Genomic DNA, 23,326 nt, shown 5'->3' with positions numbered 1-23,326 from the left:
AGTTTCCAGAGACGAGTAAAGTGGCATCTTGAATGCTCAAGACTGAGATGGCTAATAATCCAAAGGTGTTGTGGCCTGGGAGAATTTAGTGTTTTGTTTTTCTTATCTCCACATATATCTGGGCAGGCAAGGAATAGCAATATTATTGCTTGTAAGGCTAAACAGGGCAGAGTAGTAATAAAGTAGAGAAGGTTTCGGGGTTCCCTCACAGCACAGTAATATTCAGAAATCAGAGAGTAACATCTAAGTTGCTAAGAAGGATCTACAACTCACTACTTGGAGAGAAAAAGGACATGAAGAAAGATGGAACCGAGCAAAATGTTATTCCTCAACTGCAATCTAAGTTTGTAACCTTTAAAAGCTGGATTGTTAAAGTTATATTGCTTGTGTTACTTATCGCAAGTTTAATCGGGATCCTTGGAGATAAAAATAATCCAGTTCTCTTAGACCATGTGATCTTGGGAATACACCTTTTAAATATTGGAATCAGCAGTGTCATATCCTGAAATTAATTATGGGTGGATTTACTAGAAATGTGTAAAGATGTAGCAAAGTGTGTATAGGTAAAAATGCAGTACGTCTTATATAACAGCTTCATTGTTCCTGTTCCTTACATTCACACTTTCTCCACCAGTTTTTCATGCAGTTATTTAAGGCCCTTTTACACGGGACAAGTGTCCGGCAAATGATGCCCGACACTCACCCCCATATATACTTGCTCTCATACTTTTACACAGGAGTGAGCCTCATTGGATCGCTCACAGCGTGGCCAGAGGGGTGAGGGGCGGCTGGAGGAGAGTTCTCTCCCCGTTCTCCCCCGCCCCTCTCCGTTCACTGTAAGCAGCGGCCGCTCATACACTATTCTCATCTAGTCATTCAGTTTCTGCATGCTTTTACACAGTACGAACTTCCTTTAAGACCCTGCGGTAGCGTGTTGTTTTGAAGGGCTGGAACGATAATCGTCCAGTGTAAAAGGCCCTTTAGTATTTGTAACCTTTGATTTCCTGATTGTTTCTCACTCTATTTCATAACATATTCAATTGCTTTGGAGATTTATTGTATTCTAAACATGAACATCGGATCAAAATTAGTATAATGCCTCAACTGAGAAGGGGCTGCAGTATCTCTCCCTCAGTATGTATAGGAGACGAGGAGAGGCTGCAGTATCTCTCCCTCAATATGTATGAGATATGAGGAGGGGCTGCAGTAGCTTTCCCTCAGTATGTATAAGAGGCAAGGAGGGGCTGCAGTATCTCTCCCTCAGTATGTATAAGAGACGAGGAGGGGCTGCAGTATCTCTCCCTCAGTATGTATAAGAGGCAAGGAGGGGCTGCAGTATCTCTCCCACAGTATGTGGAAGAGATGAGGAGCGGCTGCAGTATTTCTCCCTCAGTATGTATGATAGGTGAGGAGGGGCTGCAGTATCTTTTCCTCAGTATGTATAAAAGATGAGGAGAGACTGCAGTATCTATACCTCACAGACAGACGGGTATATGGCAACAGGTTTCTGTGCTCCTATGCGTACCTTTTTCGAGCCTATGAAACAACTAGTACAAGGATTGCTTTGCAAGATGTGGAAGGGCTGCAGTATCTCTCCCTCTGTATGTGTGTGAGATGATGGGAGGCTGCAGTATCTCTCCCTCTGTATGTGTGTGAGATGATGGGAGGCTGCAGTATCTCTCCCTCTGTATGTGTGTGAGAGGATGGGAGGCTGCAGTATCTCTCCCTCTGTATGTGTGTGAGAGGATGGGAGGCTGCAGTGTCTCTCAATCTGTATTTGTGTCAGAAGAAGCACTAAGAGTGGGATATCTGATTGGCTAGGAACATACATCGTTCTGACATCACACTAGGAAAGCCCACCACTCAGCATGCATGGGGAGAAAATTTACATTTACAGATACAGAAGGAAAAAATATTCAGCTTATACAAAATATTTCTGGCTGCACCATGTTTTACGTACAATTGGTGTTGCCAAATGAGTAAATGTGTTGTGCTTTTTAAATAAGATTAGGTGCACTGTAATATTACATCTCAACTATGTAGCACCACTGGAGAGGTGATTAAGAATATTTAGAACTTTTTGAGCTTTAGGGGTTATTTTTTCCTTTTTGTAAATGCTGAGCCACATTATGTGGGCCCGTGAGGCACTGGGTCTTCTAGACCAATGACATGTCATAAATATGTTATGTGGGCTTCTAATGTTTACTGGATGTCACTCATAACATCCCATTGACTGCAGTGGTCATGTGGGAAAACAACCATGTGACCGCAGCAGACAACAAAGTAACTGGAGATTGGAACAACTGTGGGGAAGCAGTGCATCAGTGGAGACATGAGTATGTGATATATTATAAACTTAGCAGCATGCAGTTACATCTCAGACAGATATGCAAATGATTAGTATTGTAGTGTAATTTTATGAATAATATTGCCACCTGAGGCCCTAAAAAGTCGTTCCACCCTTGGCCTATAAAAGGCTCTCAGAGGCTACTTGTGTGTGTAGTGGACCTCTTTTTCCACTTTCATAGAGCTTGTTGTCCACTAAACATGCCTCTACAACACAATCAAAGACATTTTGCCCAGTTAACAGAAGTTTGAACGGGGCACATTATTGGAATTCGAGAAGCTGGATGGTCGTATCAATAATATACCTGCCACCTGGGCTGTTCTAACCAGGCTGTTTGGAGATGTTGGAACCAGTGGATGCATGAATGCGTGTACACCATGCAACCGGGCTCAGGACGCCCTTGACAGACCACCAGTAGAGAGGATCGTCTGATTGTCAGACAAGCACAAGAAGCTCCAAGTGTTAGTTGTCCACCATCCAAAGACTGGTAGCACTATCGTTACAGACTCCTGTGTCTGTCGGAACAATTTCCAGGCACTTGACTGAAGAATACACTGCTAGTGTGATGATTTGGGGGGCCATCACATACAACAGTTGGTCACCCATAGTAGTGATACGAGGGACAATGGCAGCTCAGCGATATGTTCAGGATATCCTGCAGCCACATGTGTTTCTCTCATGGCAGGGCTTCCAAGAGGCATTTTCCAGCAGAATAATGCTTGACTGCACAGAGCAACATTGTCTCAGGAATACCTCCATATTGCCACACTTGCGTGGCCTGCCCGGTCGCTAGCTTAATCTCCAATAGGACATATATGAAACCATCTGGAATGCCATCTTTGACAGACTATGACTTTACATGATCTAGAGGCTGAGTTACAGCAAATATGGACCAATATGTCACAGGATTCCATACGGAATCTGTATGCCTCTATGCTCACTCGTGTCACATCTTGCATCTAAGCTAGAGGCGACCCAACAGGATACTAGAGCCTCCATGCCTGCCCGTATCACATCTTGCATCTAAGCTAGAGGTGACCCAACAGGGTACTAGAGCCTCTATGCCTGCCCCTATCACATCTTGCATCCAAGCTAGAGGCGGTACAACAAGGTACTAGATCCTCCATGCCTGCCCATACCACATCTTGCATCTAAGCTAGAAGCGACCCAACAGGGTACTAGAGCTTCCTTTAAAGTGTTCTATTAGAGAGCCAGCGATAGTCGCTTCTGTGTGACAGCACGGGAACGAATACATGCAGGACGAGTGTCGGGCATCGTTTGGCTAACATTCGTCCCGTGTACATGGGCCTTTAGTGTCCTTTTAACATGGAGCAATTAATCATTGAAACTAGCGAAAGAGTAGTCTGTTTTCAAACGATGTCCGTTTACATGTGCAGATAATCATTAAAAAAATGTCATTTTTTTATATTAAAGCTCGTTCAGTCCATCAGGGGACTCTAGAAATGCCTGGGAATGGTTTGCGAACGACTGGCAGTCATTGGCCACTGATCGATGTTGTTCATTTTCGCACAATTCAATGAAGATTTGAATGATAAACTGTGTAAAATGGCCCATAAGAATCAGTACTTTGCTGTTAGAGATAATTTGGTGTGTTGGGTTTTAAAACTTACTATAGTACATGCAACTGGCTCTATAGTACATGCAACCGGCTCTAATATGGATAGTGCATCTCCACTTGTGGAGAAAGATACACTTCTTCCGGGGCATCAGCAGATAACAATGTCTGTTTGAAGGTTATTAACTTGATGATTGCACAACTGGTATACTTGACCCTCAGCGGTAATCCCTGTCCATAAAATAACAGGTCTCTCTCATCTGGCTTTTTTCTCCCCAACAGTGTGTGCTTAGGGGTCACTCTATTAAACACGGGGTCAATACGTGCCACATCAATGTAAATTCAGTGTGGTAAACCCAATGTCTTATTGTTTCTGAAAATGCGAGCCTGAGTGACAACACTGCGGAGAATGAAGGTTATAAACTGGTTTAGTGACTTTATAGACGGCAGATGTCTTAAGTGTTCCATTACAAACAAGCATACGGCTTCTGAACACGATCATGAGCTAGGCTGCACTATATACATCTGAATCATGGAAAGTGACCACACATATACCTTTGTGGCCTGCTTAAAATCACTTTTCATGATAGAGTTATGAATGAAGAAGTTTACCGACACTTTGCAACGCAGCCTCTTCACTCCCTAGTAGACATGAGCGAGCACCAAAATGCTCGGGTGCTCGTTACTCGGGACGAAAATTTCGCGATGCTCGAGGGTTCGTTTCGAGTAACGAACCCCATTGAAGTCAATGGGCGACTCGAGCATTTTTGTATTTCGCCGATGCTCGCTAAGGTTTCCATTTGTGAAAATCTGGGCAATTCAAGAAAGTGATGGGAACAACACAGCAACGGATAGGGCAGACGAGGGGCTACATGTTGGGCTGCATCTCAAGTTCCCAGGTCCCACTATTAAGCCACAATAGCGGCAAGAGTGCCCTCCCCCTCCCACCAACTTTTACTTCTGAAAAGCCCTCATTAGCAAGGCATACCTTAGCTAAGCACCACACTACCTCCAACAAAGCACAATCACTGCCTGCATGACACTCCGCTGCCACTTCTCCTGGGTTACATGCTGCCCAACCCCCCCCCCCCCCCGCACGACCCAGTGTCCTCAGCGCACACCAAATTGTCCCTGCGCAGCCTTCAGCTGCCCTCATGCCACACCACCCTCATGTCTATTTATAAGTGCGTCTGCCATGAGGAGGAACGGGAGGCACACACTGCAGAGGGTTGGCACGGCTAGGCAGCGACCCTCTTTAAAAGGGGCGGCGCGATAGCCCACAATGCTGTACAGAAGCAATGAGAAATGCAATCCTGTGCCACCTCCATCAGGAGCTGCACACGTGGGCATAGCAATGGGGAACCTATGTGCCACACACTATTCATTCTGTCAAGGTGTCTGCATGCCCCAGTCAGACCGCGTTTTTTTATAAATAGTCACAGGCAGTTACAACTCCGCAATGGCAATTCCGTGTGCACCCACAGCATGGGTGGCTCCCTGGAACCCACCGGCTGTACATAAATGTATCCCATTGCAGTGCCCTGGACAGCAGAGCTAACGTCAGATTAAATGCAGGTGGGCTTCGGCCCACACTGCATGCCCCAACCTGACCAGGGTTTTTAATTCATAGACACAGGCAGGTACAACTCCCTATTGTGAAGTCCCTGTGGACCCACAGCATGGGTGGCTCTCTGGAACCCACCGGCGGTACATAAATATATCCCATTGCAGTGCCCAGCACAGCTGAGGTAATGTCATGTTTAATGCAGGTGGGCTTCGGCCCACACTGCATGCCCCAGTCAGACTGGGGTTCTTTAGAAGTGGACACATGCAGTTACAACTCCGTGTGGACCGACAGCATGGGTGGGTGCCAGGAAGCCACCGGCGGTACATAAATATATCCCATTGCAGTGCCCAGCACAGCTGATGTAACGTCCGATTAAATGCAGGTGGGCTTCGGCCGACACTGCATGCCCCAGTCAGACTGGGGTTCTTTAGAAGTGGACACATGCAGTTACAACTCCGTGTGGACTGACAGCATGGGGGGGTGCCAGGAAGCCACCGGCGGTACATAAATATATCCCATTGCAGTGCCCAGCACAGCTGATGTAACGTCAGCTTTAATGCAAGTGGGCAAAAAATTTATTGGATTACACTGTAGGCGAGGGCCCCCAAAAATTGGTGTACCAACAGTACTAATGTACCTCAGAAAAATTGCCCATGCCCAACCAAGAGGGCAGGTGAAACCCATTAATCGCTTTGGTTAATGTGGCTTAATTTGTAACTAGGCCTGGAGGCAGCCCAGTTAAAATAAAAATTGGTTCAGGTGCAAGTTTCAACGCTTTAATGAGCATTGAAACGTATAAAAATTGTTTACAAAAATTATATGACTGAGCCTTGTGGGCCTAAGAAAAATTGCCCATTCGGCGTGATTACGTGAGGTTTCAGGAGGAGGATGAATATAATACAGATTGATGAAGCTAAAAGGTCCCCGTTTTTCATGGTGATAGAGAACGATTCTTCCATCCGCGGGTGCAGCCTACGTATAGTTTAGGTACCGCTGCTGTCCGCTGGTGGAGAAGAGAAGTCTGGGGAAATCCAGGCTTTGTTCATCTTTATGAGTGTAAGCCTGTCGGCACTGTCGGTTGACAGGCGGGTACGCTTATCCGTGATGATTCCCCCAGCCGCACTAAACACCCTCTCTGACAAGACGCTAGCCGCAGGACAAGCAAGCACCTCCAGGGCATACAGCGCGAGTTCAGGCCACGTGTCCAGCTTCGACACCCAGTAGTTGTAGGGGGCAGAGGTGTCACGGAGGACGGTCGTGCGATCGGCTACGTACTCCCTCACCATCCTTTTACAGTGCTCCCGCCGACTCAGCCTTGACTGGGGAGCAAGAAAGCTGTCAAAGACATTAGAGAGTGTTCCCCTGCCTGTGCTGTACATGCTGCCTGATCTCCGCGCCTCCCCTGCTACCTGGCCCTCAGAACTGCGCCTTCTGCCACTAGCGCTGTCGGATGGGAATTTTACCATCAACTTGTTCGCCAGGGTCCTGTGGTATAGCATCACTCTCGAACCCCTTTCCTCTTCGGGTATGAGAGTGGAAAGGTTCTCCTTATACCGTGGGTCAAGCAGTGTGTACACCCAGTAATCCGTAGTGGCCAGAATGCGTGTAACACGAGGGTCACAAGAAAGGCATCCTAACATGAAGTCCGCCATGTGTGCCAGGGTACCTTACGCAACACATGGCTGTCCTCACTAGGAAGATCACTTTCAGGATCCTCCTCCTCAGGCCATACACGCTGAAAGGTTGACAGGCAAGCAGCATGGGTACCCTCAGCAGTGGGCCAAGCTGTCTCTTCCCCCTCCTCCTCATGCTCCTCCACCTCCTCCTCCTCCTCCTCCTCAACGCGCTGAGATATAGACAGGAGGGTGCTCTGAATAACCAGCGACATACTGTCTTTCCCCGCCTCCGTTTCCGAGCGCAAAGCGTCTGCCTTTATGCTTTGCAGGGAACTTCTCAAGAGGCATAGCAGAGGAATGGTGACGCTAATGATTGCAGCATCGCCGCTCACCATCTGGGTAGACTCCTCAAAGTTTCCAAGGACCTGGCAGATGTCTGCCAACCAGGCCCACTCTTCTGTAAAGAATTGAGGAGGCTGACTCCCACTACGCCGCCCATGTTGGAGTTGGTATTCCACTATAGCTCTATGCTGCTCATAGAGCCTGGCCAACATGTGGAGCGTAGAGTTCCACCATGTGGGCACGTCGCACAGCAGTCGGTGCACTGGCAGATTAAACCGATGTTGCAGTGTCCGCAGGGTGGCAGCGTCCGTGTGGGACTTGCGGAAACGTGCGCTGAGCCAGCGCACCTTTCCGAGCAGGTCTGACAAGCATGGGTAGCTTTTCAGAAAGCGCTGAACCACCAAATTAAAGACGTGGGCCAGGCATGGCACGTGCGTGAGGCTGCCGAGCTGCAGAGCCGCCACCAGGTTACGGCCGTTGTCACACACGACCATGCCCGGTTGGAGGCTCAGCGGCGCAAGCCAGCGGTCGGTCTGCTCTGTCAGACCCTGCAGCAGTTCGTGGGCCGTGTGCCTCTTCTCTCCTAAGCTGAGTAGTTTCAGCACAGTCTGCTGACGCTTGCCCACCGCTGTGCTGCCACGCCGCGCGACACAGACTGCTGGTGACGTGCTGCTGCTGACACATCTTGATTGCGAGACAGAGGTTGCGTAGGAGGAGGAGGGTGGTTTAGTGGAGGAACTATACACCGCCGCAGACACCACCACCGAGCTGTGGCCCGCAATTCTGGGGGTGGGTAGGACATGAGCGGTCCCAGGCTCTGACTCGGTCCCAGCCTCCACTAAATTCACCCAATGTGCCATCAGGGAGATATAGTGGCCCTGCCCGCCTGTGCTTGTCCACGTGTCTGTTGTTAAGTGGACCTTGGCAGTAACCGCGTTGGTGAGGGCACGTACAATGTTGCGGGAGACGTGGTCGTGCAGGGCTGGGACGGCACATCGGGAAAAGTAGTGGCGACTAGGAACCGAGTATCGCGGGGCCGCCGCCGCCATCATGCTTTTGAAAGCCTCCGTTTCCACAAGCCTATACGGCAGCATCTCCAGGCTGATCAATTTGGCTATGTGCACGTTTAACGCTTGAGCTTGCGGGTGCGTGGCGGCGTACTTGCGCTTGCGCTCCAACACTTGCGCTAGCGACGGCTGGACGGTGCGCTGAGAGACATTGGTGGATGGGGCCGAGGACAGCGGAGGTGAGGGTGTGGGTGCAGGCCAGGAGACGGTAGTGTCAGTGTCCTGAGAGGGGTGTTGGATCTCAGTGGCAGGTTGGGGCACAGGGGGAGAGGCAGTGGTGCAAACCGGAGGCGCTGAACGGCCTTCGTCCCACCTTGTGGGGTGCTTGGCCAGCATATGTCTGTGCATGCTGGTGGTGGTGGCTCCCCGGCTGATCTTGGCGCGACAAAGGTTGCACACCACTGTTCGTCGGTTGTCTGCACTCTCAGTGAAAAACTGCCAGACCTTTGAGCACCTCGGCCTCTGCAGGGTGGCATGACGCGAGGGGGCGCTTTGGGAAACAGTTGGTGGATTATTCGGTCTGGCCCTGCCTCTACCCCTGGCCACCGCACTGCCTCTTCCAAGCTGCCCTGCTGCTGCACTTGCCTCCCCCTCTGAAGACCTGTCCTCAGTAGGCTTAGCAAACCAGGTGGGGTCAGTCACCTCATCATCCTGCTGCTCTTCCTCCGAATCCTCTGTGCGCTCCTCCCTCGGACTTACTGCAATTACTACTACCTGAGTGATAGACAACTGTGTCTCATCGTTGTCCTCCTCCTCACCCCCTGAAAGCTCTTGAGACAGTTGCCGGAAGTCCCCAGCCTTATCCCCCGGACCCCGGGAACTTTCCAAAGGTTGGGCATCGGTCACGACAAACTCCTCCGGTGGGATAGGAACCATTGCTGCCCATTCTGGGCAGGGGCCCGAGAACAGTTCCTGGGAGTTTGCCTGCTCCTCAGAATGTGTCATTGTAATGGAGTGAGGAGGCTGGGAGGAAGGAAGCAGCAGCCAGACGATTCAGAGTTGCAGCAGTGGACGGCGCAGAACTCTGGGTGGCCGATAGATTGCTGGATGCACTTTCTGCCATCCACGACAGGACCTGCTCACACTGCTCATTTTCTAATAAAGGTCTACCGCATGGACCCATTAATTGTGAGAATAATCTTGGGACGCCAGAAACGTGCCTCCCTCCTAATCCCGCAGCAGTCGGCTGCGATACACCTGGATCAGGAGCTCGGCCTGTGCCCACACCCTGACTTGGGCCTCCGCGTCCTCGCCTGTGTCCACGTCCTCTAGGCCTACCCCTACCCCTCAGCATGGTGTATTACCAGTAGTGCAGAAACAGAACGCTGTAATTAAATGTGCCGTTTATTGGCCTGTGGTTGGAGGCTGACTTCGCTTACGGAACGCACAGCAGAGCCAGGAAAGAATTTTGCGCAAGCCTGTAGTGAGACGTAAGTGCGTAAGACTGAGCTAGTGGAATTCACAGCGCAGAAGCAGTCAAGTGTCCAAAGGCCACTAGTAGGCCTTAAGTGTTTTGCTTCTATTTTTTAAAGGCTGAGCTGAGACAGCAGACAGATACTGTAGGCAGCGTATATATGTATACTGTTTCCCTCTGGACAGGATGACGGCGGTGATGTAATGGGCAATGCAGAGCCAGGAAACACTTTTGCGCAAGCCTGCTGTAACACTCAGCTGCATATTAATTAGGACTACTACCCCCAGCAGAGACGCAGTACACTGAGGACAGTCACAGGCAGCCCAAATATGTTTTTTTTTTCCCAAATTTTTTTGAAAAAGCCCACTGCCTATATAGACAGTATATCTCTTTCACCTTTCCCACTGTCCCTGCCTCACCAGTACTGGCCCTACACTATGTAAAATTACTGCAGACTGTTTCCCTCTGGACAGGATGACGGCGGTGAGGTAACGGGCAACGCAGAGCCAGGAAACACTTTTGCGCAGGCCTGCTGTAACACTTAGCTGCGTATTAATTAGGACTACTACCCCCAGCAGAGACGCAGTACACTGAGGACGGTCACAGACAGCCCAAATAGATTTTTTTTTCCCCAAATTTTTTGGAAAAAGTCCAATGCCTATATAGACAGTATATCTCTTTCACCTTTCCCACTGTACCTGCCTCACCACTACTGGCCCTATACTATGTAAAATTATTGCAGACTGAGGACGCAATGCTCTGCACGGCCGATATACAAAAAAAAAAAAGAAGTGCAACACTGCTAAAAGCAGCCTCAACAGTACTGCACACGGTCAGATGTGGCCCTAAGAAGGACCGTTGGGGTTATTGAAGCCTAAAATAACTCCTAACGCTCTCCCTATAGCAGCTCCAGCATCAGCAGCACTTTCCCTGATCTATGTCAGAATGCGTCTGTGGCGAGCCGCGGGAGGGGCCGATTTAAATACTCGGGTGACACCTGATCTCGCCTGCCACTCACTGCAGGGGGGTGGTATAGGGCTTGAACGTCGCAGGGGGAAGTTGTAATGCCTTCCCTGTCGTTCTATTGGCCAGAAAAGCGCGCTAACGTCTCAGAGATGAAAGTGAAAGTAACTCGAACATCGCATGGTACTCGCCTCTAGTAACGAGCATCTCGAACACGCTATAACTCGAACAAGTATCAAGCTCGGACGAGTACGTTCGCTCATCTCTACTCCCTAGTCATCGAATACCAACTTCGCTTTGCTGAACACATTCTACAACTCTGAAACTAGACTGGCAAAATTGCTCTCATGGAATCTAAAAAGTGGGAAGTGTTGATGGGGAAGGAAAAGGATCACCTGGCCACATATATTTATAGAGGAATTCCATACTGTCGAGCTTTCAGGGGATGATGCCGAGAGCACTCCCTTTGACCATCAACAATGGCATTTTTTTGTCGCCTGATGCACTGAAATTCATGGGAGGGCCTGAGAGTGTCTTAGATAGAGATGAGCGAGCATACTCACTAAAGGCAATTACACGAGCGAGCATTGTCCTTAGCAAGTACCTGCCCGCTCGGAAGAAAAGTTTCAGGTGCTGGCGCAGCTGAGCGGTGAGTTGCAGGAGTGAGCAGGGGGGAGAGAGGGAGAGAGAGATCTCCCCTCCATTCCCCCCCGCTATCCCCTGCCGCTCCCCGCCCCCCGCCGACACCCGAATCTCTTCTACCGAGCGGGCAGGTACTCGCTAAGGACAATGCTTGCTCGAGTAATTGCCCTTAGCGAGTATGCTCGCTCATCTCTAGTCTTCAACCAATTAAAGAAGAGCCCTTTAAAAGGTGTTTTTTTTCATTTATTCATTTTTATTTTTCAAGAATTTTTGGATTATTATTTTTTATTTATTATTTTTATTGAAAATCTTCAGTATAAATTGCAAATTTTTTAAATATACGCTATTTCCATAGTTTATAGGAAGATGCAGCTTTGTTAATTCCAGGGCATGTATGAGTAGCTTGTGATTGGTGGACTTTAACAACACTGATTACCATTTTAGTGCTGAAAACCCTGTTTTCTTTTTTTGCACTGTGACGGTGATAGTTGAGCTATTACATGAAACACGTAAGAGTTAAATAACACTGTGCATAGTGTCACGTTATCCTTTGTTAAATACACTGGCAGGCAATGCAGTATTGAAGCTTAGATGAGCTAGACTGCAGATTGGCATTGGGATACATAGCCTCTAACCTCAAGGTCACGGGTTCAAATCTGACTCTCTGCGAGACTGACTGAAAATCATTAGCATTTTAAAGCTGTTTGGTGACCCTTAAGAGAGGGGTTGGTCTTCTTAGTCCTATTCCCAGTTCAGCACATCTCAAAACCATCATCACAATTGGAAGGTTTAGCGGCTCGGGGATTAATGAACATTAAAATTGAAGTACCTTCATACCTTTTAGGAATAGTCTCTCTAGAGAGTGACTGCAGCACTAGGTCGCAAGCTTCAACGTTAACAGTTTCTTCTGCTGGATTTCATAGAGGCAAATGCTTTACTCTGCATTGATAATTTTATACTAAACTGTCATTTCCAAATGTGACACTAATATCTGCAGAATGGCCTGTAAAATATTCCTTTGTGTGTTATAATTTATGCATGTCATGTCACATGACTTATGTATTCTCCGCTCGTCTTCTCTTACAACCTAGGTAAACGTCAGTAAGTAATATATTTATTTCCCATTCCTTATATGGCACTAACGTATTGTGCAGCTCCATTCACAGTTCCCGTCACCCATTGGGCTCACAATCTAATTTCCTTATCTCAGACATACATACTAGGGTCAATTTAACAGGAAGTCAGTTAAAGGGATCTTTACCCAGGACGACTATAGACAGAATAATCTCTCGAAAGATTGAATTCAAATGATAGTTGTTCAGTGTAAACCAAGAAGGTGACAAACAATAAGTCACTAGTTGTTTCATTTCAGCTTATTAAAATAGTCGCTGGTTGAGCAAAAGTCATCTGGCGTAAAGAGCCTTGTGTGGCGCGGAGTGTTAAGGCAGGAGAGATGTAGCCCTAAGCTCTCGCTCACGACCTGAAGGTTGCGAGTTTAATCCCCTCAGCGTTCAGGTGGCTGTCTCAAGGTTGACTCAGCCTTCTATCCTTTCGAAGTCAGTAAAATGAGTACCCAGCTTGCTGGGGGGTAAAAGATGTTACTGGGGAAGGCAATGGCAAACCACCCTGCAAAAACAGTCTGCCAAGAAAACCTCACAATGTCATGTCACCTTAGGAGTCGGCCATGACTCAGACCAGGGGACTTTACCTTACCCACTGGTGTAAAGTCAAACAAAACAACTTTTGTTCATACGCTTCAATTGACTTTGCTGAATAATAGTGTTTTCTGTAAAGGTACCGTAACACATTGAATGCCTTGTATTTTTTGACTGTGTTTTCTGCAAGGCCCAAATGACTTGAGAGCCAGTGTCACAGTTTTGTTACTCGCGCTACTTATCTTAAAACGCAAACACTCCACTCCAAATGTCCATGAAGTGTTATCTCAATTTTTGGGCAAGCTATTGACTTATATGTTTTAACATAAACATAGCCATCAACCCACTTTCATGCGATACAGCACTCAGTGTTAACCCACCAGTATATTTTTGGAGTGTGGGAAAAACCTCACACAAACACCAATAGAACATATAAACTCCATATTGATGTTTTCTTTAGTCAGATTTGAATTAAGGACCCCAGTGGGTCAAGAAAACCATGCTAATCATTGAGTCAGCATGCTGCCCACGACTACGAGGAGACCAGTCATATGCTGACTTGTATCCCTCAGAATTAGTTCCAGTATCAGATTAGCAGCAGATTGACCAATGGTCCAGGCCTTTCAAGTACACAGCAGTTTAAAGCATGGAAGCAGCAGGAAATTTTAGGCACCTCTTCTGTGATCTTTTCATATGTTGGAAATGAAATTGTGTCAGTCATAAGACTTTCTGCAGCCGGCACAATGTGAGAAACCCCAAGTCCTGCTATGCTTCCTGACCCATATAATGATGATTCACCTTGGCTAGTTCTGTGTCAGGTAGAATTTAAACTTTGCAACAAATTAAAAAAATGTTGACTGTTTGGCACTGGGTACAGAAGTCATGGATGTCCTATGCCTAACAAGGCACGGCTTTCATATTGTATATTATTATGGCTTTGAAATAAGGCTTGAACCTTGAATCCCATATTCACGTATCTAATACTGTAATGCAATACTATGTATTAATTATTTGAATACTTATTTTGTGTATTTTCTCATAATTTTATTAGCTTTAACATACTAAGTAGAAGGTACAATAAAAAGTAGCATCGTAAAATTACTGTGAACCATCTCGGTGTTGTAGCCTGTAGTTCACCTGAACATTCATTATTTTTATAGTATCTGAGATTTGTTGTTTTTTTTTTGTTTGTTTTTTTGCTGCTTCTTATTTGGAAGTGATGATGAGTAGAGAGTTTGTGATTAAGATACTTAAAGGGGTTGTCCCACGGCCAAAACGAAAAAATTTTCACACCCCAGTCCCCCATGTTAAGCAAGCATTACAAACTACCCATGTACATCGGTTTTTTAGAGCATTTCTACTCACCATGAAGCTGTTTCATGAAGTTATAAAAATCTTCTTCCAAGATGGCCGCCGTCATTTCCCAAGGGGCACCGCTGGTCTTCTCCCATGGTGCACTGCGGGTCTTCTCCCATGGTGCACCGTGGATGTTCTTCTCCAGTCTGAGCTCCACTGCCGATTACAGCCACCTCATTGGCTGATCGGCACCACATGATGGGACGGGGCTACGCGATGATGCTGAGAAGGGGGAGGAGCCAGGACGCAGCTCGTGAGCCCGTACCCAACAGAAGAGGATTCTTCTCTGCGCAAGCGCGACTGTTGCGGCGACCAGAGAAGAAGGCTTCAGTCGTCGCCATTGAGATGGGGACGCCAGCACCGGAGGGGGTAAGTGTATAACTTCTGTATTGCCAATATTTAATGCATGATGTATATTACAAAGTGCATTAATATGGCCATACAGAAGTGCATAACTGCACTTGCTTCTGCGGGACAACCCCTTTAAATGTGTTGTGTCACTAAGGCAATCTCTCACATAGATCCTAGTAGTGCATAGGGATGTCATAAAGGTAGGCCCCCACTAAGAACCCCCTCTGTTAGCAAACATATCTGATACTGTGACTGCTCTGTTAAATGCATATCAAAGAAACGTTTGCTTCAGTTTCTGATCTGTTTTGATTCATTTTTAACGGATTTCTCTTTTTTAGCTCTGATTTTAAAATGTATATGTGCAGTGTGAATTGGGATCCGTTAAACGGGAGCCTAAAAGGATACAAATGAAATAGTTTGTTTGCGTTCATCCGTAATAGGTACAATGTAAAAAAAAAGATAGATAGAAAGTAGCTCTAGTTTGTCTAGTTTCCATGTTTTTTGGATGGCAAAAAGTCCTACACTTCAGTCTTTTTCTGCCAAAAAATATGAAAACCAGATGGAAGCAAACAAATAAAATAAGTCCCATTGAAAGCAGTGGGGATTTTCCTGTATCCCATCCTAAAAGCAAAAAAAAAAAGAACAGAAAAAAGAAAATGAAACACTGATGTGAACTCAGGCTTAGTCCAGTTTCATATTGAGGTACTGTAACACGTCCATAATATGGATCCCTTATTACAACCATATGTCATCAGTATTTGATCTCTATTAGCTGCCATTAGTTTTATTTTCTACTGGACAAATACTGATCCATATTTGCCCAATAGAAAATAAATACCAATATGGAGGCAAAAAAAGAAAAAAATTGGCCATGCTGCATAAAAAAATGGCTGTGAAAAATACGGCCATGTGAACAGATACATAGATTTATATTAGCTCTGTGTCATGGTCCATAAAATACGGATTTAGGCCTCTTTCACACGGGCTACAAAATCTCGCTACAAACCGCATGTATGTGTAGCCCATGGGGTCCAATGGGTTCTTTCACATGAGCGATGTTTTGTAGCCTGAAAGAACCCATTGGACACCATGGGCTTCACATACATGCGTTTTGTAGCAATGATTTTGTAGCCCGTGTGAAAGAGGCCTTAAAAAAAAGATCATCTAAAAGTGGCTTAATATTGCATTTCCTCTGCAATCAGAAAAATGCCTGGTTGGCTGCAGCTTTCCTTAGTGATCACAACTTATCAATGTGGGGGCGGGGTAAGGAAGGGGTGGGGAGGGTCAGACGCCGGACCTACTGCAATCGGTAAAAGGCCAAATTTGTTTTAAGAAGTGGTCGACAAAATTATAGACACCTGCAACCTTGATACAATACATTGCAATATAATTCAATTCAAAAAAACTTTATTAGCAGGACCAAATAAGCATTAGCATGAAGGCTTAATAGATACTTGAAAATGTTGACTACTTTGTGCTCATGTCTAAAATAAACTAATTAAATGTCAAAAATGATAAAATAAGCATAAAAATTAAAACAATGCACCATCTGATCAGTCTACGTACTTCATATTGGCAGTGTTATGTGATAGGAATAAATTATTACAAGTCATTATTCCATCCCGGTGTGTGTGTGACAGACAGAGCGGTGCTACAATCCACATATATTTTTTTTTGTGTTGACTCTGACCGGCCCATTTTCATTTTTGAACCCTCCGATTGTGTCGTCTTGTGTGTGTTTTGGCCTCATTTCTTCCGTCTCCACCTCGCTCAGCTGCAAAAAATGTCTTCATTGTTGCTCTCCCTGATTGTGATACTGTCACAAAACTGTTGCTAGGCAACAAATGTGGTTACCAGGACTGAGCGAATAGCTGAAGGGAAAGAGAAGTGTTGCACCATTGTAGAGTAACCATAGCAATGACCTACTATTACAGAATAAGGAATTAACATTACCAGTGTTATAGTATGAAACATATGCAATGATTCACAACGGGGCCAGTCTGAGAGCAGACTTCGTGTGTGATGACGTTCTGCTCCTATCCAGAAGTTTGTCACTACTAATGCATGGGGCCATGTAGGATGGAACGTTTTGAGCTGAGTGGAGGCTGAATTCTTAATGGGACCTTTCGCAACTGCCATAGTTTGCTTTTGTAAAACCCATAGGGGAGTTTTGGCACAGGAAGCCTTCTTTTTTTCTAAGTGTAGAAGTTGTACAACGGCCTTGCTTCCATCGTAGGCTCCGGTGGAGAATACTCAGACGCTGTGCTGCCTGCAGATGACTGAAGGACTCAGACACATGCTTTGCAGACCTATGACCTATCTCCCCCTTTGAATAAATTTGCTGTAACTGATGAAGCAGGTGGCGTGATTCTGTCTCCGCATTAATCCCGGGCACACACTTTCTGCATTTATTGTTTAACCTATTTGTGTTTCTGCATATTAGTATATAGGCTTTACCTCCCAGCACCTAAGGGGTAATAGAGAGAGTGATATGCGAGCCGCTGCTCCATCTTCTATAGCCGGAGAAGTAACTTTGAATTCTGAGAATGTATTCCTTTTTCTTAGAGCAGAAGGGGGATGAATGGTGGTGAGCAGCTGAGGCTGTGACACACACCACTCAACCTTCCTTACATAGGCCCTGCTGGTGAGTGCTGTTCACAAGCCAGATGCTATACAGAGAGTGTGCGGATACACACAGCCTCAGCCGCTCCTTATGGTGTGTGATTTACAATGCATGGAGAAGATGATTAGAAAAATTCTACCATAAAAAGGGGACACACTTCATTGTTACTTTGTTGTTCTGTAACTGCACCCAGCTGGACATGATCAGTTTATTACAAATTATCTATCATTTTATCTTTCTACACAAGTGTTTATCTAGTCATCTATCTTTAGTCGTCCTTTTTTCTACACTTCTATCAGTCATTTTATCTATTATTTTATCTCTCTATCTATCATTTTATAATTCTACAGGAGTGTTTATCTAGTCCTCTATCTTTAACCATCCATTTATCTACACTTTTATCTTTTCTTAATTCTATCTTTTATTTTATCTGTCTCCACAAGTGTTTATCGAGTCATCTATCTTTAATTGTCCTTTTATCTACATATCTATCTCCCCTTAATTCTATCAATCTGTCTATCTACACAAGAGTTTATCTAGTCATCTATCTTTAACCATTCTTTTATCTACACTTCTATCTACCCTTAATTCTATCTATCCCTAATTTTATCTATGTGCAAAAGTGATTATCTACTCCTCTATCTTTAATCATCCTGTTATCTACATATCTGTCATTTTATCTATCTAAATAAGTGTTTATCTAGTCATCTATCTTTACTCACCCTTTTATCTATAATTCTATCTATCTATCTATCTATCTATCTATCTATCTATCTATCTATCTATCTATCTATCTAGCTATCTATCTAGCTATCTAGCTATCTATCTAGCTATCTAGCTATCTAGCTATCTATGGTATCTATCTATCTATCTAGCTATCTATCTATGGTATCTGTTTTTTTATGGTATCTCTCTTTAATTCTATTTATCTATCTCAAATCCATCCATCTATCTTTCATCTGATTATCTAAACAATTATTTATTTATCTAATTATGTCATGTTTCTTCTTTGCTTGAACAAATAGTGCAGTCTGCTGCACTATTTGTTCCATTAAAAAAACCTGAAACTAATGGAACTGAAACAACGGGAAACCATTCAGGTTTTTTTACCTCTCTTGAACTCAATGGGAGAAAAAAATAAAAAGTTTTTTTCAGTTTTAATTCCACTTCTTTGCCCTAAAAATAGAGCTGAGAGATGGAAAGCTCTAAAGTGCAAATGTGAACTAGCCTTTACTTTCCAGAATCCACGTAACATGATGTGATAGTTATACATAGCTGTGCTTCTATATCCATACAATGAATACATGTGAACCCTCAGCACATGTATATAATTCTATCTGAGTACTGCTGTCACTCTTATACTATCCATCTGTACACCTGGCAAGCGCTGATGTCACTTGATCCATTTTATAATGTTTTGTGCTGGAACACAAGAGTAATCAAAAGTAAACCAGTTATGGGCACCATACATGTAACATGGTGTGCATATAACACTGACCTTATTTGGTATAGTGCAGTGAAGTATTCATCTATGGGCTGAACACAGACCATGCATGTAAAATCATTTCCTAGATTGGGATGGAGTTCTATATGAGACATTAGACAAATAAATCTTGTTATTTCTATAGCGCCAACTTATTCTGCAGCGCTTTCATGTAATTTATTTTATTAGATGATTGTACATCATGATTTAGCTCTTACTATGAGAGCCAGCTGGCAGTAGAAGTATATACACCTGTATATACCGTAGCCCCATACATTGATTTAAGAGCTGTGTGCCAGCATATGGTTACCTTTCAAATAACAATCTGCACATCGGGAAACTTTCTTTCCCTTTAATAACAAGCAAAGATGACACAATTAATAGCTTTCCTTTATTTATGAGAGGTGCTAATTCTGATTCAGGTGGTTACACCTTTTTGAACATAATAAAAGAATATTGTGACAACCGGGCGCATCCCTGATGTCAGCCCATTCCTGTAGACATCTTGTCCGTACTACTTATATTAATACATGATATATAGTCATCTAATGTCTCATATAGAACTCCGCCCCAATCTATGAAATGACTTCACATGTGCTGTCTGTGCAGGCCATAGGCAAATACTTCATACTTGAATGTATGCCCCAGTACTGATAGACAGACGGATATGAGAGAGATATGACAAAGAGAGGGGGATGGATAGATAGGAGAGAGATAGGTAGAGAGATATGAGATACAGAGATACTCTTGCATACATTCACAAGAATGTTTGTCTGTTTTTTTGACCTACAGTCATAAAAGGGCAATTCCTCTCCACCACTCAGGAACTTATATTGTCAGGAACTTATTGATGAAGTCTATTCTTTTGTATTCAGTCATTTCTGAGTTCCCTTTATCCGACAGATGCTGGATTTGCCATGGAGGCAATCATATGGGAGCTTATATGGTTGGTTATCCATCTTCCCAGGGTACCAGGATGGCACCTAAATCTCTATTCCTCCCTCCTGTTTCCCCATGCTGGGATCTCCTCACCACACAGTTAAAGGAAAAAATACCAAATTACCTGAGCATTTTTGTAGCCAAGTATACAACATAGAACATATGAAGGTTATTATATTAAAAAGCAACTTCAAATCTCAATGACCTAGAAGAATTTGGAAGTACAAGTTTATAACCATTTTTGATACTAGGACTGAATAGCCCAAGGTTTTATGGCATGGTGGACTGTTTGAAGAATCTGGTGCAGGGATAGTTCAGGGAGTCTGGTTCTCTCTATAGCATCAATTTAGAGACCATAAAACTCTCCCCTCCTTATCAGTGGACTTTAAATATTTTACTCCTTTGCTCATCCTGTTCTGGTATTGTTTTAAGTGCAAATTAATCCCACCATGTCATGTCTGTGCCCTCTTATGTGTATGTATATGCTTCTCTACATATATCCTATCATTGACCTGATGAAGTCATTCTGAAAGCTTGCTGTAACATCATGTATTTTTGTAAGTCATTAAAAGGTATCATATCTACAAAGTTACTTAGGTTGTGATTGTACTAAGAGAAACCATCATACTCTTCTACTTATGCATCTGCTATTGTATTCATGAACCAGGAAGCGCAGGATGGTCCCAGATGGGGTAGCGGATGAAGGAAAATGTAAATTTGAGCACATTTTTTTTGAGGGGTGCACAATGCGGGATCATTACTTGAATTAAAGACAAAAAAAAAAATAGTCCTGAGTTGCGGTTAGACAAGAGTGATATTCAGCAGGTTATGCTTCTACGTATAATATGTGAGCTCAGCAGTATGGTAATCTCACCGTGCACCCTCTTTTCTGTCCCCAGGCACGGAGCGCCATGAGCTGACCTCCTGGAAGAGCTTCCCCTCCATCTTCAAGTTCTTCTTTGACGTCCTGGAAGCCAAGAAAACAAAAACTCCGACAGTACCTACCAGGCGCTCCAACAGAATAAAGAACGAAGAATTGTAAAACAAAAGAAAATAGTAGTGGTGAGGGGTGATCATACAGATCCTCTCGTCCTCCCCCCACAAGCGGTCTCTCAGCCCCTCATTAGATTGTTTTCTTCCTAGAGCACAGGGTCATGATGTATACATTTAAATAGCATTTTGCATTATTTCTAGATGAGTGCAACTGTCAAAGCAATATGGGTTCACTGGTTGTGCTTCCTGTGGTCTGCTGCTTGCATTCTGTGCTGCCCATCAGAGCACAGATTAAGGCTGACAGCAGCGCTGCACAGTACAGCATGGTGCAAGTCTAATTGCCCTGACATAGCCCTACACTGTGAGTGAATGCCGTAGCCTGTCTGCTACTCCAGCGCCCCGGACCTGCTCACTCTTTACCTCTACTGCTTAACTCCTACTGTGCTAGTTTGGGGGCTCAATGCCTTCACACTGCGGATGAAAAGCATTTTATTCTTCATGCCTCCCTCTTATTTTATGACAAACAAGACTGTCTTACTGGGTTTGTTTTTAATAGTTCATCTATAGTTAACTCCTCTTGTGCCGAAAGGAAACCGCAGCGCCCCGTACAATAGGTTGTGTCATTCCAAAGTATATGAGTTTCCATGACAACAGGTAAAATGTAAGTTATTACATGATGACGTTTTGAAATCCTTGAACTTTTTCTCGTGTGGAAAAATAGCACATCCGCTGCTGGGTTCCAACGATCACTATGTGGCAGAGAGGCCATTGTGTCCTCTAAGGCACCATTGTGATTGCAATGTCTGCACCCTCCGTAGTTTTGCCCCTGATAATACGTAACCCTTAGTATACCTTGAGTGCCCTAATACAGCGACACAGTCCTGTCTGGTAGCTGAAGTACCTTTCTGCCTTTGTATACAGTGGGGCATTGTAACTTCCATGCTGCTGTTGTATAGAAATCCACTTCTACCCCACTGACACGTCAAGATACTGTGAACTGCAGCCTGTATTCCGGCTCTGCACAGGAATACATAGTAATGATCCCAGGTTGAGTTTTTGACTTATTTTACACGGTTGACCATTTTTTACACATATAAAATTCTATTTTAAGGTTCAAGAACTATGGATAATTTTTTAACCGTAGATAGAATCAATAAAGGGAACAAATAATTTAATGTAGTAGTGAATCATGCTTATACTGCGCCCATCCAGAAATGTGTCGTAAAGTATCTCATGTCAGCTTTTACAATGCAGCCGAAGTGAAATAGCTTGTATATGACGTAACCGAGGGGACGCGCATGCACAGGCAGTTAATGTTACCCCATAAAACTGTGAATCCTTTACAAGTGGAACTTATTGTCAAAAAAATCAGGCACCTAGAAGGAGTTTGGCTGCAAAACTCGGCATGCAGTTCCATCTCAGGCAGATATGGAAAGGATTAGAGGTGTGGCGTCATTAGATGAACTGTCTTGTCACCTGAGGCTCTAAAAGTGGCTCCACCCTTGGCCTATAAAAAGGCTACTAGTGTGTAGTGACCTCTTCTTGTCCGCTTGTGAAGAGCTTCTTGACCACTAGACGTCTCTACGACACAATTGAAGAGATTTCGCCCAGTTAACAGAGTTTGAGAGGGGCGCATTATTGGAATGCAAGAAGTTGGATGGTCGTATCAACGACTTGCCTGGCACCTGAGCTGTTCTGACCAGACTGTTAGGAGGTTTTGAGGGCATGCACGATCTAGAGGTGCAGTTACAGCAAATGTGCAGCAAGATACCATACAGAATCTATATGCCTCCATGCCCGCCTGTATCACATCTTGTATCCAAGCTAGAGGCGGTACCACAGGGTACTAGAGCCTCGTTGCAAGTGTTCAGTTTTCCGTAATAAATTCTCCTTTTGCTCTGATACTGTAATCACTTATTTATATCCACGTTACAATCACACAAAGTTTCATTCCATTCTGACAACTCCTTCTAGTTGCTTCATTTTTTTTGACAGAGTATATATCCATATTTTACAGTGTATTGTCACAGACAGAACGTAGGTTTTTTTCTTTCCTGATCTCCAACACTGTGAACTGTACAGGCAAAACAAAAATACAGTATATAGACAATTTGTTTAAAACCCTCTTATCCTGTAATTGTTAGAAATCACTAGAATTGTTCTTAAGACGTCTATTTTTAATGAATGGTTTTATGTCACCCATGAAAAAATACAAATGATCTCGGTGTCAGAGTTTGAGCTGATTTTTGCTATATTTGGGTAGAGGTTAAAAAGCCAAATCTTTCTTTTGATATTGTGCATTTTATGGGATATTTTTCTGAGATATATTTGACCTTTTTTTTTTGCTAAAAACACATAGTGAATGGACTTAGTTTAGGTTTCTTCGTGTGAC

General features: G+C 44.5%; 1 protein-coding gene across 1 annotated transcript in view; it reads left to right on the top strand.

The window, feature by feature from the left end:
- ARB2A (ARB2 cotranscriptional regulator A) overlaps positions 1–22,836 on the top strand; it is a 449,497-nt gene extending 426,661 nt beyond the window's left edge. The window contains exon 11 of the mRNA XM_066602994.1: positions 20,841–22,836. Coding sequence (XP_066459091.1) covers positions 20,841–20,983 — 143 coding nt within the window. The 3' untranslated portion in view covers positions 20,984–22,836. The remainder of the gene's footprint in view (positions 1–20,840) is intronic.
- The last annotated feature ends 490 nt before the right edge of the window (positions 22,837–23,326 follow it).

Source organism: Eleutherodactylus coqui, chromosome 5 (assembly GCF_035609145.1).
Source record: "Eleutherodactylus coqui strain aEleCoq1 chromosome 5, aEleCoq1.hap1, whole genome shotgun sequence".
In the NCBI taxonomy this organism is placed as follows: Eukaryota; Metazoa; Chordata; class Amphibia; order Anura; family Eleutherodactylidae; genus Eleutherodactylus; species Eleutherodactylus coqui.
The sequence above is the reverse complement of the archived record's forward strand: the minus strand, read 5'-3'. Positions and strand labels throughout refer to the sequence as shown.